The sequence below is a fragment of the Eubalaena glacialis genome, chromosome 2 (assembly GCF_028564815.1).
Source record: "Eubalaena glacialis isolate mEubGla1 chromosome 2, mEubGla1.1.hap2.+ XY, whole genome shotgun sequence".
NCBI lineage: Eukaryota > Metazoa > Chordata > Mammalia > Artiodactyla > Balaenidae > Eubalaena > Eubalaena glacialis.
In genome coordinates, this window is record NC_083717.1 from 19,213,307 (window position 1) to 19,237,724 (window position 24,418).

Consider the following 24,418-nt stretch of genomic DNA (forward strand, 5'->3'; position numbering starts at 1 on the left):
TTATTTCTCTGTTGGGAACCCTGATGTCTTGGGTCTGAACGAATGCTTTTTCTTGTTTTATCAGAAAGGTTTTTTGAAGACCATGAAAATGTTGTTGAAGTGTTATCAGACTGGACAAGAGACACAGAAAATAAAGTGCTGTTTTTGGAGAAGGAGGAAAAATATGCTGTATTTAAAAACCCCCAGGTAAGATAACTTGTATATTGTTAAACCATATAAAATATCCATTTTTTAATGTCACCTGTGTACTCACCACATCATTCATTATCTCACAGAATATCACAAATGTATTCCTTTCAAACAAACACAAACAACTCTTAGGCCATATGTAAACTAAGAGCCCCTTGAAGGATCCAGAGAGAAAATTCAGAGATCCTCTGATCTTTGTAGATCGTGGTAAAGACACTGGGCTTTGTCCTGAGGCTTGCAGGGAGCCGTTGAAGGGTGTTGAGTTGAGGGAAGATCACTGTGATCGCACAGCAGAGAATGGATTTGGAGAAAGTAAAAGTGGCAGCTGCCATGTGATGGAGAGGTGGTTACAGAAGCCCAGAAAGAACAGATGATGATGGACTGAAGGGCACTGGGAGAGACTCAGGAGGTAATGGAATTTTGCAGAATATGGTGACCGCTTGGATGCTGGTATAATAAGGAGGCATAGAAGCAGACATGGATGACACTGATTCCCCGCTAGGGAATTAGATAGATCCTGATGCCCTTCACTTCGGTAGGAAGCATGAGGAGAGAAATAGGTTGGGATATAAACATGATGAACTAGATTTTAAACATTGCTGAGTTTCTCCTTCTCCTTCAAAAAAAAATCTCATTTCACCCTCCATAAATTCAGCATGAAATGTACACATTTTTACTTTCGTATTTTCTATCAGATGGGCAATATTTTATCTATAAATGTCACTAGAGACATGCTCCTGAATTTTTCCTTGTGTTGTTTTTCTTTTCTCACGAGATGAATAAAAATCTTTCTACCTTTGACATCCGCATCTCACCTGTTCTCCAACTCCAAGGTATTTATTTACAAGGAAAAAGAGAACTGACTGGATTTTGGTCACTTTCCCAATATCCCCCCCAAACTTACCTTGCATTAAGGGACTTTGCCCTGTGATTGTAAAAAACTTCTAGAGATAAAGATAGTGACAGGAACTGACTTCTATTAAATAGTATTGGTTCTCAGTTCTTAAGATATCAAACCTAAGAACTTTTTTTTTCCCTAACTTTTATTTGCATTTATTTTTTGCGGCATTTATTCCCGGGCCAGAAGTTTTTGTTTCTTCAGTTTCTTCTGGGATATCTTTTTCTTCTGGTCAGCCTCCTCTTCTGGTTTAGGAACAATCTGTTCTTTTTCAGTAAGGCTCATCTCAGTCTGGCAGGGAGAGCTCGTGTATGGGTTGATCCGACCATGAGCTCTGTAAGTCCTGCACCGCATCGTGCGGGCTTTGTTCACCTGGATTTGCTCAGTGACCAGAGAATCTACATCTACGCCCTTAAGTTCAGCCTTACTCTCTGCATTTTTGAGCATGTGCAGTAAAAATTCAGCACTCTTTTTGGGCCACCGACCCTGCGTCCAGCCCCACTGTTTGGCCTGGGCACACCTACCAACTCTGCCATTGTAATGACGGAATGGCACACATTGCTTCTTTAAAGTGACATCCTTCAGATACTTGGTGGCTTTTCGGAGACGCATACACTTATTGGCCTGGGCAGTTTCATGAGTGTTCTTAAAGTGAACACGAAGAGTTGAACCTCTTGATTTGCATGATCTTGTGGGGTTTTCTGGATCAAGTGAATAGCAAGCCATTTTTAGAGGTCACCTCAGGCCACTTACTGGAAAAGCCTAAGAACTTATTTTCATGGCAGTTTATAACAAAAGCTACATTTTATCAAATGCAGAGGGATAAACTGATGATCCAGGGAAAGAGGGAAATTGCTAGAAACTATTAATAGCTACTCTATGCTAGGCTAGAAGCTTTGCAAGTATTATCGTCAATCTTTACAACTATAAGGGTTAAGAAGGATATATTGCTATTCCTCTTTACAGATGAGAAAACTGAGATCAAAGATAGAAAGGAGGCCTTTGTTTGATCTTAAGACTCATTGGGGACTTTGATGAGTGGTTTCCATAGGTTGAGTCTTCTGTTCAGAGCTCTCAAGACTATAGGAAACCTGGAATGAAATTGGTAGTGACTGAGGATGTCCTCAGACAAGGTAAATTGAATACAGCTAGCAGGACTATACCACAAATGGAAACAATTGACTCAGAAGTTACTACACTGACTCAGTTTCCCACAATGAGAAGAAACTGATTGCCAGAGGCCCAGATCAGAATAAGCCCCCATTTATTCTTCTGCTGTCTCTGTAAAAGTGGATGCAAAGGCCCGGCCTGGGCCACCATTCCTGGAGAACCGTGTGCTAAAACAGTCACATTGTTTTGCATGGTAAATGACATCCTCTGTGCCCTTAGAGACAGTGGTGCCTACTCTCAGAGGTCTGCAGGTGTAGCTCTCTGGAGTGCTTGAGAGTTCAGAGTCTGTCTTTCTCCTTGGAATCTGCATTCATGACTCCAAGGTCAGTCTGTTCTTGGCCTCCCCATAGCCTATTTGATATGTAAAATATGGATTAGTATTTGCAGCTTGACTGAGAAAGAGCTTCTGTGGCCCAGAGTATCCATTCTTCTGGAAAGTTACTAAACCATACAAAATTATGTAAAATTTCATGAACTTTTACAACACTGAAATCCTTAGTACTTAATAGGATTCTCTTACAAACTACTTATCTGTGGGGATAAGTCTAGGCAGGCGGCAGGAAAATGAATGCAAAGAGAGGTTTTGAGCTCAAATATTAGAAACAACCGTCAGTAAAGATTTGGGGACATCGGTGGTGTGCTTTGCAGGCACAAATGCAAAGCACCGCCTCCACCCGTGACTTGAAAAGTGATGCTGTTCACCTGTGTCTCAAGTGTCACCTGCTGACTGTGTGGTCTTAGCAGGCTTTCTGATGACACCTGAATTCAGCGTTTCTATTTGTACAATGTGATACGGCTGTACTTCCCACCTCGCAAGGTTAAATCCAGCATGAAAACCACTTGCAACATCGTGATGTTATATATAAAAGTCAAGTCGTTTGATGCCAACCGAAATTCAGCAGTCACCTATAAGAAAAGACTAACTGAAGCATATTAAAAAATTTTAAGAGTTTATTTGAACAAAAATCGATTCGAATCAGGCAGAACCAAATCAGAAGTCATTAGGAGCACTCCTCAGCTAAGAACCAGGGGAGAGACTTAAAGAGAGAAGGTGATGGAGAGAAACCAGATCCTGCAAATTTGTGGACCGAAAGATGCTTAATTAGGAAAGAATTTCCCCAGGATGACTGGTCTATACTTAGAGAGGTAATATCAGATCACCTCATTTTTATTTTTTTTAACTTTAAAATTTTTTTTCAACCTTTTTAAAAAATTTATTTATTTTATTCATTTATTTTTGGCTGCATTGGGTCTTCGTTGCCGCGTGAGGGCTTTCTCCAGTTGCGACAAGCAGGGGCCACTCCTTGTTGCGGTGCACGGGCCTCTCATTGCGGTGGCTTCTCTCATTACAGAGCACGGGCTCTAGGCGCACGGGCCTCAGCAGTTGTGGCACACAGACTCACACGGACTCAGTAGTTGTGGCGCGCAGGCTCAGTAGTTGTGGCACACGGGCTTAGTTGCTCCACAGCATGTGGGATCTTCCCGGACCAGGGCTTGAACACGTGTCCCCTGCATTGGCAGGCGGATTCTTAACCACTGGGCCACCAGGGAAGTCCCAGATCACCTCATTTTTAAAGGAGGAAAAGCAGAGTCATGAATTCTCCTGCTGGCTGCTGTTACACCCCGTCCATTGAATAGCTACTTTGGGACACCACTGTTTTAGCTTCATGCCCAAGAGGAAGGAACCACATAGGAGTCTCACTCGTGAACCTTGATGAGGATCCAAGACTATCAGTGTTTCTTCAGAGCTACTGCTGACTCCTGGGTGTGCAGACACTGCCGTAACTGGCACTGGGGATCGCTTGGTCATGAGAAACTGCTCTACCTAGAACTTTTTAACATGATTATTGAAAGGATACAGAGGCATCTCATGGAAGCATGACCAGGCTTCTCGGGCTGGCACTGGAAATGGAATATTGTGGGGACCACAGTCGAGAGCATCTTTGCTCCGGATCTCCCTCGGACCTCTAGCTCCTTCTGTCCCTCTGTCCCTCCACAAGCTGTGTCCTTGCCCTCCTTCTCAGTGACCCCCTTACTCTCTTCCCACACAGCCCCTTATGGCTGACCTGTATGAAGGCTGCCTCTGTGAATGAAGATCAAACTTTTGTGCTTGCAAACCCCCTAGAACAAGTTTGAGAAGTGATGTACCACCTCACACATTTGTATGTTGACATGCAAAATGTTTCAGAATTTTTCATCGTAAGTTTAAATAGTTGCCAAGAATGCAATGTCCAGCATATTATCAATTTTGGCATTTTAATAAGCTAGCCAGTAGAACCAAAATACAGTTCCACGGCCATTTGATTCCCAGGAGCATCCCATTTACAAAGCACATGAGTAAGCTTTTTTTTTTAATAGACTCTTTTTTTAATATAAACTAACTAATTTATTTTTGGCTGCATTGGGTCTTCGTTGCTGCGCGCAGGCTTTCTCTAGTTGTGGCGAGCGGGGGCTACTCTTCGTTGCAGTGCGCGGGCTTCTCATTGCGGTGGCTTCTCTTGTTGCAGAGCATGGGCTCTAGGCACGTGGGCTTCAGTAGTTGTGGCATGTGGGCTCACTAGTTGTGGCTCACGTGCTCTAGAGCGCAGGCTCAGTAGTTGGGGCGCGTGGGCTTAGTTGCTCCGCAGCATGTGGGATCTTCCTGCACCAGGGCTCGAACCCGTGTCCCCTGCATTGGCAGGCGGCTTCTTAACCACTGTGCCATGAGGGAAGTCCAAATAATAGACTATTTTTAAGAGCAGTTTTAGGTTCACAGTGTAGGGGAGTAGAAATACCTGGGGTTAGGGGCAGAGTAGGGACCCTCCTGGTGTCAGGACAGGGACCCTTTTGCCCAGGTGGTCCCGCCTCTTTGGGGTAAAGTAGGTTGGGGCAGTAGAACCTTACTGTCCTAATTAAAGCAACTTTGTTGACGAAGCAGCTGAGTTTCTCCTACTTTCTCAGTCTGGTTGGCGTTAGGGAAGTCCCTCTTCCCAGTTGACTGTAATCACGGGGTGGTCTGCTCATCCTAAAAGAGTGCCAGATGTTCAAATGAACAAATGAAACTCAGCCGTAACCCAAAGAGTTTTGTTTTCCCAGCTGCGCTGACATACAGCTCCCACTGTGCAAAGACCCGTGGGGGCCCGAAACCGAAAGAGATGCGTGAGGCCTGAGGTCTGTGTCTGGAGAGGCAGACAAACCCTGGTGTTAACATTAGCTGTTCTTCTTGCTAGGAGCCCGAAGAATCTCTTTTTCAGAGAAGGTATTGGGAAAACAAATTAATGTAAGGTCGCCTGCTTGCTGTATTGCTGTTCATTTCTTTCAGTAATATCTTTTATGTTTCTGACTTCAAAATTAATATCAGTTTATTGGAAGAAAAACTGAAAAGTAGAAGAAAGGAAAGTTAAATCATCCACATTCCCACACTCCAACAATCATCACTATTGATATTTCAGGCAATTTTCATTCCACCGTTTGTTATTTCTTAACCGAAATTTGGCAGTGGTGATGGTTTATTTGGTTGCACGAGTGAGGGGCAGAGAGAGAACCACAGTGTCACACTTCCCCTCGGGTGTAGAAGGGCACCAGCCACTGTGGGAGAAAATGACCTCACGGCGTCCCTCCTCTTTTTCAACCTCCCTGTCCTGCCAAGGTTCCTCTCTGACCATCCGGGACCAGGCCCAGCTGGAAGGAAAATCATACAGGCATCACATTTACGGCCTCCAGGAGAGGCTTCTATTTTAAAAGAAAGTCTGCTCTTGATTTCAGTGCCCCAGAGCCCCCGACCAACCAGTGTGGGCATGTGTATCAGTCAGGGCTGGAGACATGAACACAACCTCAGAATCCCAGTGGCTTAGAGTAGCAGGTATTTCCTCTGTCTGGGGCCTGCCGGTCATCGGGTCCTCTGTCCACGGCTCCAGAATGCGAGTCAGATCCAGGGAGTTCCACATGCCTTTTATTGTCCTCGGACCAGCAGCCACCTTGATACACTCTCCTCCTGGTGAAGGGCGAGCGTGCCGGAGAATGAGTGGAAACACGCAACGCCGCCTCTCAGGTCCTCTGCTCAGATGGAGGCACTGTCCCTTCCACCCACGTTCTGTTGGCCGAAGCAAGTCACGTGGCCAGACCCAACGTAAGGGGGCAAGGAAATGAGCTCCGGCCGTTCTGGGGGGAGGCACTGCACAGTCATCACTAGGTGACGGGCGTTGGTGAATTCTGACACAGGGCGGAAGAGAGGAATTGAGAGTGATGGTCAGGTCTTCATCAGGTGTACCCCAGTTCTAGCCAGGCTGCTTGTTTACGGGTGCTCCAAAGACACCCAATATTTATTTTAAATTGAAGTATAGTTAATTTATAGTGTTGTGTTAGTTTCAAGTGTACAGCAAACTGATTCAGTTATACATACATACGTACATATATTCTTTTTCAGATTATTTTCCATTATAGGTTATTATGAGATATTGAGTAGAGTTCCCTGTGCCATACAGTAGGTCCTTGTTGTTTACCTATTTTATATGTAGTTCTGTGTGTATGTTAATCCCAGACTACTACTTTATCTGTCCCCCTCAGCCTCGCTATCCCCTTTAGTAACCATAAGTTTGTTTTCTATGTCTGTGAGTCTATTTCTGTTTTGTAGATAAGTTCATTTGTATCCTTTTCTTTAGATTCCACAAATAAGTGACACCATATGATATTTGCCTTTCTCTGTCTGACTTACTTCACTTAATATGATCATCTCTAGGTCCATCCATGTTGCTGCAAATGGCATTATTTCATTCTTTTGATGGCTGAGTAGTATTCCATTGTATAAATATATATCACATCTTTATCCATTCATCTGTCAATGGACATTTAGGTTGCTTCAAAGAGCCCCAATATTTATCTAACTCTGGGCCTTTTTACATGCTTTTCCTCCTGCCCTGAACGCTCTCTTTATTCCTTTTTCCCTTTCTGAATATGAACATCTTTCAAGGCAAAGTTCCAGCTTTGACCTCCTCTGTAAGTCTTCCTTAATCATCTCGGTTCACAGTGAGTTCTTCCTCTCTGAAAACCTATAGAACTTAGCTCATTTTGCATTTATGCAATGTCTTATATTGTTCCCCATCTACAGATATATAGCCATCTACTTATATTTATCTTTTCAGCGTGATAGAAAGATTCTTAAGAACAGTGATATTTTGCATGCAAAGGGTACGCACAAATATTTACTCATGGATTGATAAGTGTTTGTTTGATTTACTCTTTATTCCAGAAAGGTGATATTAAAAATGTAACGTATTTGCTGTTTCTGTCCTATCCTGCTGCTCTCAAATCTTGCATTTTCAGAAGCTGTGAGAAAAAGAGGCAGGCTGTAACTGAAAGTCTCATTTCCCACTTTAAAGTTCCCTTATTGTTCCGCTCAGATTGTCCCCAACAGATAATTAACTTTTGAATTCTGCTGCTTGCTGCAGAGCACTCCAAATTCTCACCCAAGAGCAATCTGTCCTTTCTAAGGACTGCCCTGCGTGATCTCCAGCTTGGATTTTCTTTGTGCTTTTTGCATTTTCATTAAAACAAAAACACAATATAGCACTATCACTTAGAAGGGGAAACAAAGGTATTCAGAAGCCGAAGAAGTGAGAGGGTTCTCAGAGAAGACACGGCTACGTCCTGACCCTTCATGATAACCTCATAAAATGAGACCCTTCATGTTTAGAAAGTCTCTTCCCTTATCTGTCCTGCAGAGGGCGACACGTGCCCTCCTTTTCCCAGATGATGATGAAACACACATGCCCTGGAGTCTCCCTCACGGTCTCTGTCTGTTCTTTCAACTCATACAGGCTCACACTTTTTCCAGGGCCCTAAAGCAGTGTGCTTGCTAGGAGCACACTGCATTCACTCTCAACTAGGTCATCACTTTTTGTTTGTTTGTTTGTTTTTGGCAAAATACACATAACATAGAATTTACCATTTTAACCACTTTTAAGTGTGCAGTTCAGTGGTATTAAGTCCATCCACACTGTTATACTGGGTTCTCTCCTATGGTGTTTAGAGCATTTTAATGCTGAGAAAAGTCCTGAAAACCTCAAAGCTCTGGCACTAATTGTCCTTGGGCAAATCACTTAATCCTTCTGTTTCCTTATCTGTGAAATAGCAATCGCACCTACATTGTGGGGTTCCTGTGAGGATGAAATGACAAGCATACCTGTAAGGCCTCAGTGTAGCGTTCTGGCACGTGGCATATGTTACATATTACATTAGTCACCGTCCTCAAGCCAAACACGTAAAATTAGAATCGTTTCCAAACCCTATAGAGTAATCACACTAATTCACACTATGCTGTCCTTTCAAATAACACGTAAAAGTTTCTTTAAAAACATATTAAAAGATAATTCAATAAGAATTATGGAAGGAGTTGTACTTGATTTATTTCCTCTATTTAAGTTAGCAAGTTGCCATTGTTATGCATTCTATTTCTAGGAGATCTCCTAATTCTGCAAATTTTATTTGCCTGCGGTTTGCTTCCTCTCTGTCCAATACACTCTGTTCTCAAACTTCAGTGTAAGTAAAAATCATCCAGGAAGTGTGTTGGAGTGTGGATTCCCAGGCCCCCTGAGATTCCAGTTCCGTAGGTTGGGAGCCCAGGAACATGCATTTTATGGAGCATCAAGGTGGTCTGGGGATCACACTTGGAGAAACACTCCCATCGTGTCAATAAACATTTGTGTTTAGACTCAGGAGGGTCCTTAATTTAGTCACTATGCACCATGAGTTTATGTTCTAGTTTTAATACATTTTTTTCAGGCACTATTTTACAAACTCTACATTTCCACATAAAAGTGCTAAATACTTTGACTGTGGCAGTGGTCATGCCTGACACAATCCACAAACAGATGTTCCAAAGAGATAATCACGGGAGAGGGCGAGGGTCCTGCTTCCCTGAGTCAGGAGCTGCTGGAATTAGAGTAGGTTTAGTCTCTCTGCCCTTGAACTTCACTGACCTTCAATTTCAGGGGTAGTGTGGTGTGGTGGTAAGGGCACACACATCATACACACTCAGCCCCTGGTGTTCATTCAGGGTGCAGTGCCCTAGCTATTTAACCTTGCTGAGCCTCGGTTTCCTAACCTGTAAAATGGGGGTACTGTCACTTACCTCACAGCCTTGCTGTTAGGATTGGGGGTGATGTTTGCAAAGCGCCTGGCTGAGTATCTGGCACGTAATAGGTACTCCCCCAAAATCGTGAGTGCTTCTAAACTGTGGTCTTTCTTTCCTTTGCTAAGCTGGTTCTCTTTCCAGAAATGCCCTTTCTGCTTCTCTCTGTCCTTAGAAGTTGCCAAGTAGCAAACTTTATGTTGTGATGGACCCACGTGGATTTTAAAAATTAAAATTAGTTGCCAAAGCTTATGAAAATCCAGATTTCATGCTTCTCTGGATAAGCCAGAATCTCTAGTCCTCAAGGCCTTGGGATCCTACATGGTGATCAAAGGTCTGGGACATGGGACACGGGCTCTACCATCCTCTGGTTCTGGGCTCTTCCAAGGGCACTGGGGTCTCCCAGCTTCCAGCATTTGACTCATGTTCTAGACCATGGAATTTAACAATTAAATGACGTTGTATCCTTTGCTAGTGGTCTCTCTCTTTGCTTGTTTCTTCATTGAATGTGCACTCTGGGAGGAAGGGAAGGTGTTACTTCTGGCCAGTGGGGCAGTGGTCAGCGCTCAGCAAGTCCCTCCATAAGCACTTGATTGACAGAGACCATACACCGTGGTCGACAGTTTACTTCCTCCAGGTATGTCTCCTCTCTCCAGCAAGACCGCGAATTCCGTGCAGTGGCTACCATGGTAATGAACACTTACTGATCTGATCTTTTACTATTTTATTTAGAATTTTTACTTGGATAACAAAGGAAAAAAAGAAAGCAAGGAAACAAATGAGAAAATGAATGCGAAGAACAAGGAGTCCTTGCTTGAGGTATGTTTAATTTTGTAGAGTAGAAGAAAAGAGAGTTAACTGTATTTTTAAATGATTTACTTCTCAGAACAATGGGCGATTCTGAGACACACTGAAATTTTAACTTGGGGTTTTAAAATCAAATTATTACTAAATTATAGCTATTTAGACAATTAAACTGGTTCTTGGAGTCAGTTGTTAAAAAGTTTTGCTTTAGACAATATATTTTACTCTTCATGAAGTTGGATTGGTAATTCTTGAGTAAAAGACATGAATCCACATAAAACTCATCTCTGACCATATATTTCATTGCTAATGTGCTCCACAGAAGTCAGGCGTGACTTCTTTGCAGTGAATTCTAAGGTGCCCTTCCAGCAGCCAGGTGTGGTAGAAAGTATGAGATTGCAGTTAAGAGATCTGATCCGAGTTTGGCTCTGCCTGTTGAATTTCATGTGTTATTGGGCAAGTCCAAGAACCTTGGTTTCCTATATCCTATTGAATTATTACAAAGACTTAGGGAGGCAATGGAAGCACAGTGTGTAAAGTACGGTACACATGTCTGGATTATCACTACAGGGCTGTGTTCCAGAAGTTCATTTGACGGTTGATTTTCTGAAACTTCTGATGAGTTTTCACATAGCAACTTTGCTCAAAATCGAGGCTCTGTTCCCCGCCCCTAATGCAGATGCATGCCAGATCACAGGTCACAAATGGGCATGGGAGCCCCAGACAGATTTTTGTTGTCCCCGACAACATGTTGACCTTTTCTTGAGTTAGGAGATTTGGGGCTTCTCTTGAAAACTCAGAAGACCTGTTGACACCTTGGCCCACATTCCCACCTGGAGACAATTCACTGATGCTGAAGGGCACCCTCTCCCAGGCACCAAGGCCTGCCCAGACCCCTGCACAGGGTTCTAGCCCTGCCGGCTCTCCCAGCCCTGTTCCCGATGGAGCAGGCCCTACAACCTTGCTGCCACGCACTCCCAAGGTCCTGGAGACATGCTACAAGTTTTGGTTCCTGGGACCAAGAACCCAGTCGGTATTTCCCAGGGAGGCCAACGGTGGGAGTGGGGACATTCTTTCTGCATTTATCAAAGAGACTCCAGGTTGAGTTGAGGGAGATAAAGCACCAGGCATCCCCAGCAGCAGGGAGATTCAGGTTCTGAGCATCCCGAGCAGTGATGGACACAGACAGACATGGAAGGGGAGTGAGCAGTTTCCTGACACAGCCCTTGGCTGTTAATCAATGCTTATTGCATCAGCAGCTGTCTGTAAATCAAGGACTGGTTATGCCTTGATTTATACAATTGCCTGAATAGGTCTTGTTGGAAGACTTCAGCAGTTTTTCCAAAGTTTTTCCAAAGGATGGGAAAGAAAATACAAAGCATGTTATGCTGTGAAAAATCAGCATTATCCTGATTTCAAATTTGGACCCCAAATCTGCTTGAATTTAAGAGATCATTGAAGGGCTCTCCCGTCCCCGCGCACGCCTGGGCGCCTCGGAGCCCCTGTGGTCAGGCCCCAGCCCTGGGTCTTCCGCCATGCGCGAGGCCAGATGTGGAGGCACAGCTTGGAAAACCAGGACGAGAAGCGTTTTGTGCCAGATCGCTGCTGCTTATGTGCGGAGACAGAGCAGACCTCCTGGGGAATGAAATCAACGTGTGAGCCTCTATGGAGACCCCAGATTTAAAGCAGGGCCTGAAAAACTTGGCTGATGAGTTTGCCAAACTTCAGGATTATCGACAAGCAGAGGCTGAAAGACTTGAAGCCGAAGTAGTCGAACCTTTGCAAGCTTATGGAAGTGGAAGGGAGCAGGACCCTGTGGTCTGTGCCCCCCCATGTCCTCAGCCTGCCTTTTGTCTGTGGAAAAACTTTAGCCAAAGAATAAGCTTAATCCGAGAAGTGAGAAAATGCAGAAACAAAGGAAAACAGTCAAAGGAGACCAAATAATAATAGTTTAGTCATTAAGCAAAGTCAAGGACCTTTGGTTCCTCCTCAAGGGCTGTAGATCACATTCTGAGCCACATCCTGTGAGCTGTCTTGTAGGTACTGAAAACCCCACCAGGTGGAAGAAGTTAACTACATGATGACCAGACTGTAGCCATGACATGAGCTGCCACAATTCCGAGAATTGGCCTCAAAGAAATGGAAACAAACCCACCCTGGAACTCAAGATTAACTGTACCTAAAACAATCAAGATGACGCTGATCAGACCACCGATGATCAATGTCAAGATGACGGTCAGAGCCGTCTGTGCTGCTTCTGCATGTAGCCCCCTCCCTCCACCTATAAAAGCTCTTGCCCTCTGACTGTCAGTGGGGGGAGTCGGCCTTTGGATAGGCGTCCGCCCTCCCCACCGGTTGCCGGCATCCAAAATAAAGCAAACTTTCCTTTCCACCAGATTGGCCTCTTTAATGACTTTTGAGCAGCAAGCAGCTGGACCCCACTTTCGGTTACAGAGCCATTGTAAAAATGAAACGAGATGACCTCAAAGCAACATTAACAGCAAAGAATTGAGGAGCTAAACAGTTAACTCAGAAAGAACATGTCAGAGAAACCCATTTGATCGACATGTTATTTCACAGGCAGAAACTGAATTACAGGGACTTCCCTGGTGGCACAGTGGTTAAGAATCCACCTGCCACTGCAGGGGACACGGGTTCAAGCCCTGGTCCAGGAAGATCCCACATGCTGCAGAGCAATGAAGCCCGTGCACCACAACTACTGAACCTGCACTCTAGAGCCCATGAGCCACAACTACTGAGCCCGCATGCCACAACTACTGAGCCCGTGTGCCACAACTACTGAAGCCCGCACGCCTAGAGCCTGTGCTCCGCAACAAGAGAAGCCACCACAATGAGAAGCCCGCACACTGCAACAGAGAGTAGCCCCCCTTGCCGCAACTAGAGAAACCCCGCACACAGCAACGAAGACCCAATGCAACCAAACATAAATAAATAAATAAATAAATAAATTTTTAAAAAAGAAGCTGAATTACAAAGAGCTACAATGGATGCTACTCGAACAACTCGTCATCTGGAGGAAACTACTGACAATTTTGAAAAGCAGAAAGCAAAGAATATAAAGACTATATTTTCAGAATTTATCACTATCGAAATGTTATTTCATGGCAAAGCTTTAGACGTCTCCACTACTACCTACCAAAATACACAAAAGATTGATGAAGAAGATTTAGAGGTTTTCTGAAATTCTCTGTATCCACCAGATTATTCATCCCATTTAGATATCATAAGAGCAAATTCAAAGTCACGTCTTCAGAGATCAGTGTCAGCTAAGTGTGTATCTGGAACAGGACAGGTATCCACCTGTTGACTACAAAAGGATCAACAAGCAGAAGATGATGATGAAGAGGATGAAGACTTAGATGTTACCAAAGAAGAAAATGAAATTTCTTAAGTAAACTTTGCGTTTCCATTTTCATCTTAAATGACTTGGAATCCAGAATTACTAAAACTGTAAAACTTTATACTGGCTTGATATGTTAAACCTCAAAATGAAATCCTACTGGAAATGTAGAAATTATTAAAGGAAATTTATGCTGACCAAAAAAAAAAAAGAGAGAGAGATTATTGACAAGGCAACTAATACCAGCTAAACTGGGGGAAACTGGGAAAGATATGAACAAAGATGTCACCCAGCTCCACTACACATACATTTACTTGAAGGATGCAAAATTAAGTTTATTCTGCTTTTATGAGACTGAATGAAAGGAGGTTGAGAGTTACAAAAAACCAAAGTGAAAAATAAGTTTGAGTGTTTGAACTGAAAGATAGAATCATATGTAATTTTATTGCACTGCTTTTAAAAGAAATTTATTAAGAATTATATAATTCTATGCATGTTTTGATTTTTAAACATCACCTAGAAAATGTACTTTGTCACTATCCTTTTCTGATACTACTGTATTAATAATTGTCTTCTTTCTTCTTTGATAAGAAACTATCCCCCAAAAAGGAAATCTTGCCATTTTTGACAACATGGATGGAACTTGAGCGCTAAGTGAAATAAGTCAGACAGAGAAAGACAAATAACTGTATGTCTCATCTATGTGTGGAACCAAAAAAAAAAAAAAAACCTGAAATCATAGATACACAGAACAGATTTGTGGTCGCCAGAGGTGGGGGTAGGGATGCATGAAATGGCTAAAGGGGGTCAAGAGGTACAAACTTCCAGTTATAAAATAAATAAGTCCTGGGGATGTAATGTACGGCATGGTGACTATGGCTAACAATACTGTATTGTGTATTTGAAAGTTGCTAAAAGAGTAGATCTTAGGGGCTTCCCTGGTGGCGCAGTGGTTGAGAATCTGCCTGCCAATGCAGGGGACACGGGTTCGAGCCCTGGTCTGGGAAGATCCCACGTGCCGCGGAGCGACTAGGCCCGTGAGCCACAATTGCTGAGCCTGCGCGTCTGGAGCCTGTGCTCTGCAACAAGAGAGGCCGCGATAGTGAGAGGCCCGCGCACCACGATGAAGAGTGGCTCCCGCTTGCCGCAACTAGAGAAAGCCCTCGCACAGAAACGAAGACCCAACACAGCCATAAATAAATAAATAAAATTAAAAAAAAAAGAGTAGATCTTAAAAGTTCTCATAAGAAAAAAAAAATGTGTAACTGCGTGAGGTGATAGATGTTAACTACACTTATGATGGTGATCATTTTGCAATGTATACATACATCAGATCATTAGGTTGTATACCGAAAACTAATACATATTCTATATCAATTGTATCTCAATGTAAAAGAAAAGAAAATTATGCCAAAAATAAAATATTAATGTACAAATATTTTATGTATAGAATTGTATATTTTAATTTTTCCATTTACTAGCAGTGAAATAGTAATTTTTTCACTTACAGGTACGGGAATAAGTTTTCTATTTATCAACTTATAGTAACAGAAATAGACTTTATGTAATGCTTACTTTTATATCTTGTGAGTACCAAGATTGTACTCACAACCTTCCTTATGAAGTTGGGGCTATCGTTACTCTGATTTTACAAGTAAAGGCACCGAGGTTGAGCCACTTGCTCAGGGTCACAGAGCTAAGTGGTCAGGAAGCCTGGAAGTCTAACTCAGGAGCTGAGACTCAACCACCATGTTCTTCCTGTCTTTTGGCAAATGGTACGCAATGTCAAATATATGGCAAATATATGCATTCAATCAAAGCTGTAGACAAAACGATTTTTAGCTTGAAGGCTAGTTGGCCACAGTTTGTTTAAATGTGAACAAAATATGTGTTTTATCTTTCATGGGTTTTGTATCGTTGGAATCTCAATTTCAGGAGAGTTTCTGTGGAACATCCATCATTGTGCCAGAACTAGAGGGAGCTCTTTATTTGAAAGAAGATGGGAAGAAATCCTGGAAAAGGCGCTATTTTCTTTTACGAGCTTCTGGAATTTATTATGTCCCCAAAGGAAAGACTAAGGTCAGAAAAAAAAATATGCTTTTGCAAAAAGGCATTTCATGAAAGTGAAAATAAAGAAATCCTCAGGTGGTAATTTAAATACATTCTACTTTGCTGTGAGATTCATGTTACTACAATGTTTATACAGATGCATATCCTATTAGGACAGAATTACAGAAATCCTGAATCTTTCCACTGCTCTCTCTTGAAGGTGAAGAGTTTTATCTACTTTAAAGTCAGGTTTCAGAAATTATGACTGAAGCACTTTTCTAGAAATTAATTTGTTTCTTTACATATCGATCTTTGAGGACTTTCCCCCCCCCCCGCTTTTTACTCTATTGTTCTGTAGTCATTACAGTAAAACTTCTTTTATCTGGAATCATAGTGGTGTTAGAAGTCTTGATAGATTTTGATTTAGATTTTAGCTTTTATAACTTGAATATTTAAGTTGTTCTCTGAAGTGTATTATATGCATTTCCCTGCCTAATTTAGCAGAGTATCTTAGATATCATTTCACTTCTACTTGGTGATTTAGGATTATTGCCTCAAATCTACAAGCACATAGTAAATTTGTCTTCTTTGAAATGTAATTTTAACTCTCATTCTCTTAGCTTTTTCTAAGACCTTTCTTAGAGGATGGCCATTTCCATCTTTTGCTCACCTTTGCAAAGTTGTAGGCTGTCTCTCTTTCCATATCTGGAGTAAGCCAAAGCATCTTGCCTTCACTGCCGAATCCAGGGCACCCCCAATGGCATATTTTCAAATTGCAGGCTGCTTCTAATAAGGCTTGACCCACATCCCTTGCAGGTGAAGTCATAGTGACTATCCAGGGCTATTCCCACTAGTTAGAAGACTGTTATCTCTGTGGAATGCAGGAGAGCATTATGGGAAATTCTTGGTCCAGAGCAGCTACCACTCCTATTTCGTCTCAATCTTAGAATTCATACTTTTCCCATCTGTGCTATCTTCATTCCAGTCCCAAACGTGGGGGGCATAACAGTTGACCCACAAATTATTTGTTTTATTTTAGAGATGTTATGTCTTTGGCATTTACATATAAGTGAGACATATAAGCCTATCAAAAACAACACACTTAGGGACAAAAATTAGAAGTATTCACATTGGAGTTGGACAGGCATCCTTTCTGTCTCTGCTCCCATTAATACTGATGGAGGAACTAGCCAGGAAGTCAAGAAAAAGAATAACAAGTATAATTACCGGAAAAGAAGAGGCAAAACTCTCTTTATTCACAGTCAACATGATTGTCTACCAGACAATATAAGACGCTCAACTGAAAAACTTAAGAGTTTGGTCCCAATGGACCAAATAAACTTACCAAATAAGAAATTGTTTTCCTTTATATAAACAATATGCAAATTAAATATGCTGCAAAAGATTCCATGCATTGCAAGAACAAAAAAATACAAAATACCTGACAATAAACTTAACAAGAAAGGTTCAAGATCTTATATGGCATAAAATAGAAAATTTAATAAAGGAAATGAGTTAGAACTGAATAAACAGAAATGTACAATGTTGCTAGATGAAAAGATATTAATTCTCCCCCCAATTTTTCTATATATTCAATTCCAAGAAAAAAATTTCAATAGGATTCTTTTTACTTGAAGTTCGAAAACTGATTCTAAAATTCATCAGAAAGAGATGCAGTTCCAAAATAGACACCCACACAAATTATACAGAACATTATGGTAGAACTCCTCCTCCCAAATGTCAAAATATTAGACAAAAACAGTACAGGAAGAGAAAACAGATCAACAGAGAGCCATCTAATATAAGAGAAATTCAAGTGAGCATTTTATAGCAGTGGGGAAAGAATGTGATACTCAACAAATAGCATTGAAATAATTGTATATCCATTTGGAAAAATATAGTTTCCTACCTCATACCATGTTCCAAATTAAATCTTACGCTGATTAAATGTATTTGGACAAAATTACAAAATATGAGGAGAAAATATATGGTCAATATTCTCATAATTTGGCAGTGGGGAAGCCTTCTTAAACAAGACTAAAAACTCAAAATTATAACAAAGAAAATTGGCAGATTTGACTATATAAAGTTGTGTTTAACTCCTTATGGCCAGAGATACCAAACAAGAAGTTGAAGACTAGCTCTAGAGTCAGAGAGTACATTTGCAGCATGTATAACCTAGTATGAATATCCATAAAACATAAAGACTTCAACAACTCATTAAGAAAAAGATAAACATACTCATAGAAAAACAGCAATGCTTATTAAGTGAGAATTCACAGAAACAGAAATATCAGTAGCCAGTGAATAATTAAAAAGTTGCTCTGTCTTATTAGTAATCGGGAAAATGTAAATAAGTGAAATTTTTCCTCCCATGAGATTGATAAAACTAACAATATTGATAATATGCAAATTTCATCAGGAGTGGGTAAGAAAAATGGGCACTCTTATGTACAGAAGTTTGGAATGTAAGCTGGTACAGCCAAATTGGGGGACAGTTTAGAAAAATCTATGCAAATATAATAGGGAACACCCCTTCAAATGACAGCTCCATGTTTGGCAATCTACCCCACAGAAACATTTGCTCATATGCACAATATATTTTGTAATAGCAAAATATCGAAGTAACCTCTAGTCATCTATAGTAGGATGGTGGAATAAATAGCTACATCTATACAGTTATGCAGCTATACAGAGAATGTGATATATCCTTTCATATGTCCTAACATAGACCCCAAGATATAATGTTAAGAAAAAGAACAAAGTCATGGAAAAATATTGAGAGTAAAATCTCATTTATATTTTAAAAATTGTATATATGTATGTGGGTATGTCTACACATACATAGGTATATAAATGTATCCCCAAAAACATTTGGAAGAATGTCTTCTCTGGAGAAGAGAATGAAATTAGAAAAAAAAAGAGTGATGAAGGAAGATTTTTGTTTTACTATATATAAAATAACTTATTTTAAAAATTATGGGCTTCCCTGGTGGCACAGTGGTTGAGAATCTGCCTGCCAATGCAGAGGACACGGGTTCAAGCCCTGGTCTGGGAAGATCCCACATGCCGCGGAGCAACTAGGCCCGTGAGCCACAACTACTGAGCCTGCGCGTCTGGAGCCTGTGCTCCGCAACAAGAGAGGCCGCGATAATGAGAGGCCCGCGCACCGCGATGAAGAGTGGCCCCCACTTGCCGCAACTAGAGAAAGCCCTCGCACAGAAACGAAGACCCAACACAGCCATAAATAAATAAATAAATAAACTTAAAAAAAAAAAATTCAAAAAAAAAATTATGAAAGTTTTATTTTTCTAATTAAAAAAACTAAAACTTTGAAAATCCAGAAGAAAATGTCTTACAAGAAAAAAGTATACTACCATATATAAAGGAATAATTGTGCATTGAGATGTAGCAATTCTACCTTTTATTTTTTTATTCATTAACTCAGTAAAGAATTATAGAACGTGAGGGGGGGAAAAAGTAACAGAACAAATTTGTAATTGAAGTGTAACCAAATATGTAGATTAGAGGTTGATGTCTTCTCAATGCATATTATATGTGGAGGAGAGGGTTCTGTTTCCACAGCAACACCACCAGCCCTAAAGAGAAGGCACGAAAGGGATCTTCTCTCCTCAGGAAGAAGTGCATGAAGTGTGTGCGAATTTTCTGAGCATCAAATTTACCTCTCATTGTTCATCCTGAGGGGGACATTTTTCTAAATGCTCAGTCATGAAATCCATCACTGACTTAGAATGGCAAAAGACAAAATGAAATGTTTGACGAGGTGCTCGGTCACCTTGTCTGAACTCCATCAATAATGATGCCAGTCATCTCTGGGAGTCCACGCGTAGGTGCTAGAACAGCAGTATAATCTTTTGCTCCACTTTTGGTCTGTGGCCTGCTGTTTTGCCTGGATGTGCTCTTTCCTTCTTAAAATGTAGGCTTGGCTTTTAGAAAGCTATACATGGTAGATGCTTATATAAATTACCTGAAATTCTGTATTTTCCTACTAAAATGTAATCCTTCGTTGTGCCATGAAGAACGACCTTAGAAAAATATTACTTGTCAGCTAGGTTGAGGTTATTTTTTCCTTCTCTTTCAGACATCTCGAGATCTGGCATGTTTTATACAGTTTGAAAATGTCAACATTTACTATGGGATTCAGTGTAAAATGAAATACAAAGCACCCACTGACTACTGCTTTGTTTTAAAGGTAGGTTTAAGAAGTCCTTACTTTAGATCTGTAAGCAATTTAAGGTAATGTTTCCTTTTAAGAAGAAAAATGTTAAATGTTATACAGTTAACTACAAGTATAACATAATAAGCTTTTTATTGTAAACCAAAATAGGAAAGGGGGAAACATTTCTGCCAACTCAGATCATTTCTCCAAAGCCTGTTATCTGAGTCTAAAACTTTCAAGTCAGTCTGTCTGGGTTTCTTCATCACTTTATGAAAAAGAGAACTCTACATTTTGAACAAATTTTAGTTACAATTTTATTGACAAGACAATCAGTCTTTTAGTTCTTTATTTATCAGACTCTTATTCCATTGTAAGATATTTTTAGAAATTAGGAAGTTGACAAGATTTTCTAGAAAAATATAGAAAATACAAAAAATAGGAAAATATATCTTTTTCTAAAAATAGCATTACTGGGTCTTGAAACTTTTTAAGGTGTGTATTATCAAAAGGCAATATGTATTATCAGGTGTCTGGTAAGGTTGACATTAGCACCACATTTTGGAAGCTTGGGCAGAAGTAACTTTTATTTGCCAGCTGTAACGACTGACCCCTAGAAATGGACTCAGGGAATTTATGCAGCTGTTCTGGCTATGCCATTGTCTCCGACCTCACAGATTCCTTTCCCTTCACAGCCTCACACCAGAGAGCGGGGGTTAGCCCATTCCACTTGGCCCCGGTTCAGGGCTGTGTACAGAATTTCTTTTTTTTCCTACAAATATACTTCATTTTTTATTATTTTTTTAATTGAAGTATAGTTGCTGTGCAATGGTATATGTTACAGGTGTACAATATAGCGATTCACAATTTTTAAAGGTTATACTCCATTTATAGTTATTATAAAATATTGGCTATATTCCCTGTGTTATACAATATATCTTTGTAGCTTATTTTATACCTAATGATTTGTACCTCTTAATCCCCAACCCCAATATTGCCCCTCCCTGAAATCCCCCAGAATTTCTCCTTTCTGAATCGGGGTTCCTCTGTTTCCTTCTGGGAAAGAAGTCTGTGGAGCAGGTGTTAACGAGACCAGGTTCCTGGTGAGGTACCTTTGTAGGTCCGTCACCCAGCCACCCCCAGGAAGACCCCATTACCGTGTTTCTGGAAACGTCCGAAGCTGGACTCCGTGTGTGCATATGTGCTCCTGGCAAAGCTGTCACCTCTCCCGAGGAAGTGGGCCAGTCTATACTATAGGTTTACATCATTTTCACAAATTAAGGACAGCGCTTACATTTACATTGGTAGCAAACGTATTCTTTGTCAAGAACGCTGTCACTGGAGATGATCATGAACCCACTCCATCATTTCAGAGGCGCCCACACTCGTGTGCCACTGTCACACACCTGTTACTCCAGGAGTCGGGTATCGCCTTGGCCCAACCATTCTCAAAACCCCGATGGGGCACAGGCAGCCTGGGCATCCCCTGCTACTGCTCCCATTTGTCTTTTAAAAATGCAGCAGTTTGAAGGAAATGCCATTTCTTTTCTTTTTTAATTAAACTTTGAGAATTGTACATATGCAATTGTAAGAAATACTACAGAGAGGTCCCATGTGCCATTTGCCCAGTTTCTTCCAATGGTAACATCTGGCAAAACCGTGGTACCATGTCATAACCAGGATATTGACATTGGTCCAGTCAAGATTCAGAGCATTCCCATCACCACAAGGCACCCTCCTTTATAACTACACCCACTTCCCTCCTATTCCCATCCCCTTCTTACCCCCTGGCCACCACTAAGCTATTCTTCATTTCTATCCCTTTGTCAGAAAATGACATTTCTTAATGAACAAAAAGCACACGAGAAATGTTTCATGTGTAATGCAATGATTTAAGCACTTTCCATATATTAACTCACTTAATCCCTTTATCAGCCTTATGAGGTGAGAGCCACAATTCTCCCTAGTTTGTAGATGTGGAACCTGGGCACAGAGACTCCCGACCAGGAAGTGGCTGAGCCAGGATGAGAAGCCGGGCGGTGGCCCAGAGGCCATTCTCTCGGACACTGTTTGCTAGGACACAGAATCTCTTCTCTGCCTCCCCCCAGCCCAAGCCGCCCTTGAACTTTGTCTTCATTGTGTTTCTGTCTGCCCCCATGGCCCTTGTTTGCAATCCTGAGACGCTGAAAAATTACCAAAATGGAGGCCCTCCTTTGCACATGGGCGTGCACTGCACCTCTGCAGCACTGCCCACATCTCTTAGGTAGGGAGAAGGTTTTAGAGAGAGGTTCTGAAATGCTGGTCAATAAACTGGCTGAATCAGAGTCAGGGGAGGCTGGTTAGAAATACAGGTTCCAGGGCCCTGACCCACAGAATCAAACCATTTAAGGATGGGGCCCAGGAATCTTAGTTTTTCCTCAGCACAGTCAAGTTTTGCACTCAGAGGATCAGAATGTGTTCTAACTCTAAGAGTCAACAGTCAGGGCTTATCAGCTGGTGATGAAATCCACTTCAGAGTGGACAAATAGCATGAACGTTGTCAGAAGGGGGCAAGGGCCCAAACCCATGGCCAGGGTCCAGAGGCTGGAGGAGGGATTTCCAGCAAGAGAAAGAAGAGCTCTCAGACCTAGAGGTCCCAGGCTGAGGATTTAGATCCAGTGAGCAGGGTGGGAATGCGGTTTCTGGTGCTGACTCACAAGCTTGGAACTAGGTCCCAGAATCATGGGCTGAACTATCTGATCTGGGACACAGGTCACCCTGGGCTGCACTGAGCGTGGCAACGCTGAGACCCAGGGCAGGGCCTCCCAGATGGGAGAGAGGGCTCAGAGGTGAAAAAAAAGCAGGCCTGATGATCCAGGAACAAACAAGAATCAGGACAAACAACCCAAGGGGAACACACATTTCCCTTTTCTCAGAATGATCAGTTCTGTTCTCAAGCCAGTTTCCTTACGGGCAACCACCCTGCTTATTTTGCTCTTAGGCATGCTTCTCAGTTCCTTCCCTAAATATTAGGAATTTCTATTCATTTGCTGAGTAAAAGTGTCTGTCATCGTTTGGAGAACCTAATTTGTTTATGAACATTTTGGTCATTTATGTGCCTTTCTGTCCACTGTGAGGGAAAAAAATTCTTGATATGCAAATATTTCATGAGGGTGAGTAGATTTACAGAATTCAAAGAATGTGCACATACATTGCAAAAGGAGTTGGAGATTATGGTGAAGCATGTTAAGAGATCGTGTGATTCCACAGACATGCAAGGGCTGAGAAGTTCAGCCCGGGAGTTTCTTACTCAGGATAAACTCACGGATTATGACAGTCCGTGGTGGGGCGCTGTCGGGAAGATGAGAATTTGAGTTCTGGCCTTGTCACCTGGCACATTGTCATTGGGACTCTCTAAGCTTCATTGCCCTCTGCTACAAAGTGGGAATAAGAACACTTCCTGGGGACTTCCCTGGTGGTCCAGTGGTTAAGACTCCTTGCTTCCACTGCATGGGGCACGGGTTCAATCTCCCTGGTCGGGGAACTAAGATCCTACATGCTGCATGGCACGGCCAAAAAGATAAATAAACAAATTTAAAAAAAAAAAAAAAAAACAGATTAAACAATATATGCCCATAAGACCATCAGTGCAATGTCGAGAGACATAGCCAGCAAGCAAGAACTGGAAGGCATTCTTACTGCACTCTAGAACCAATTAAATATTTCTATTGACCAGTGGTTCTCAAACTTCAGAGTGCATGGGACTCACCAGGAGAGCTGTTAAAACACAGGTGGCTGGGCCCCCAGAGTTTCTGATTCTGTGGGTCTGGGATCAGGCCTCGGAATTTGCACTTCCACCAAGTTCCCAGGTGATGTTGATGGCCCAGGGGCCACACTCTGAGAAGGCAGTAGAGACATCACCTGTCCTTTAAGAGGTTGAGCAGTATGGTCAGTAATACAGCAATAACTTTGTATGGTGACAGATGGTTACTAGACTTACCCTGGTGATCATTTCATAATGTAGGCAAGTGTCACATCACTAGGTAGTACACCTGAAACTAACATAATATTGTACGTCAACTATATTTCAATTTTTAAAAATTAATAAGTAAATAAAAAAGTTTTTTAAGAGGCTGACCGTACTCACAAAAAAGATATCAGAGGCTGTCCATACTCACAAGAAAGGACTTGGTACCCCAGAATCATTTCTGCCCTTGTGCTCTTTCTTTGATGCACACTCCCCTTTCCTGTGAAGTTACTCCTTTGTGAATTTTTTCTCACTGCATTCTGAGGTGAGGTATGATGGGACAGTGGAAGTGACCATCCTCCAGGAGGAGTTATGTCTCTACTGAGCTCCGTTGAGAGGTGGTGAGGGGTCATGGAAAGAGTTCTGGAATTCTGCTCCATCACTCACCTATTCCCTACCCTTACTCTGATACTTTTTCTTCACAGTCTGAAATTACATTACTTAGTGTTTTGTATTTTTATTGGCTTTCTCCCCTAGTAGAATATAAATGCCTAATCAAGTATGAGCTCACCTTAACCTGATTACATCTGCAACAATCCTGTTTCCAAATAAGATCACATTCACACAGATACCTCAACAGAGGGTTAGGACTTCAACATGTCTTTGGAGGGGACACAATGAAACCCATAATACCCACCTACTTTTCCAAGCTAGAA

The 24,418-nt window shown here is 41.7% G+C and overlaps 1 protein-coding gene and 1 pseudogene across 1 annotated transcript in view; both read left to right on the top strand.

Annotated features, from left to right (window-relative positions):
• APBB1IP (amyloid beta precursor protein binding family B member 1 interacting protein) overlaps window positions 1-24,418 on the top strand; it is a 99,586-nt gene that overhangs the window by 59,796 nt on the left and 15,372 nt on the right. Inside the window, exons 7-10 of the mRNA XM_061181617.1 lie at window positions 65-186; window positions 10,098-10,184; window positions 15,466-15,609; window positions 19,682-19,792. Of these exons, the coding sequence (XP_061037600.1) occupies window positions 65-186; window positions 10,098-10,184; window positions 15,466-15,609; window positions 19,682-19,792 (464 nt within the window). The remainder of the gene's footprint in view (window positions 1-64; window positions 187-10,097; window positions 10,185-15,465; window positions 15,610-19,681; window positions 19,793-24,418) is intronic.
• LOC133085741 (CBY1-interacting BAR domain-containing protein 1-like) lies at window positions 11,705-13,581 on the top strand (annotated as a pseudogene).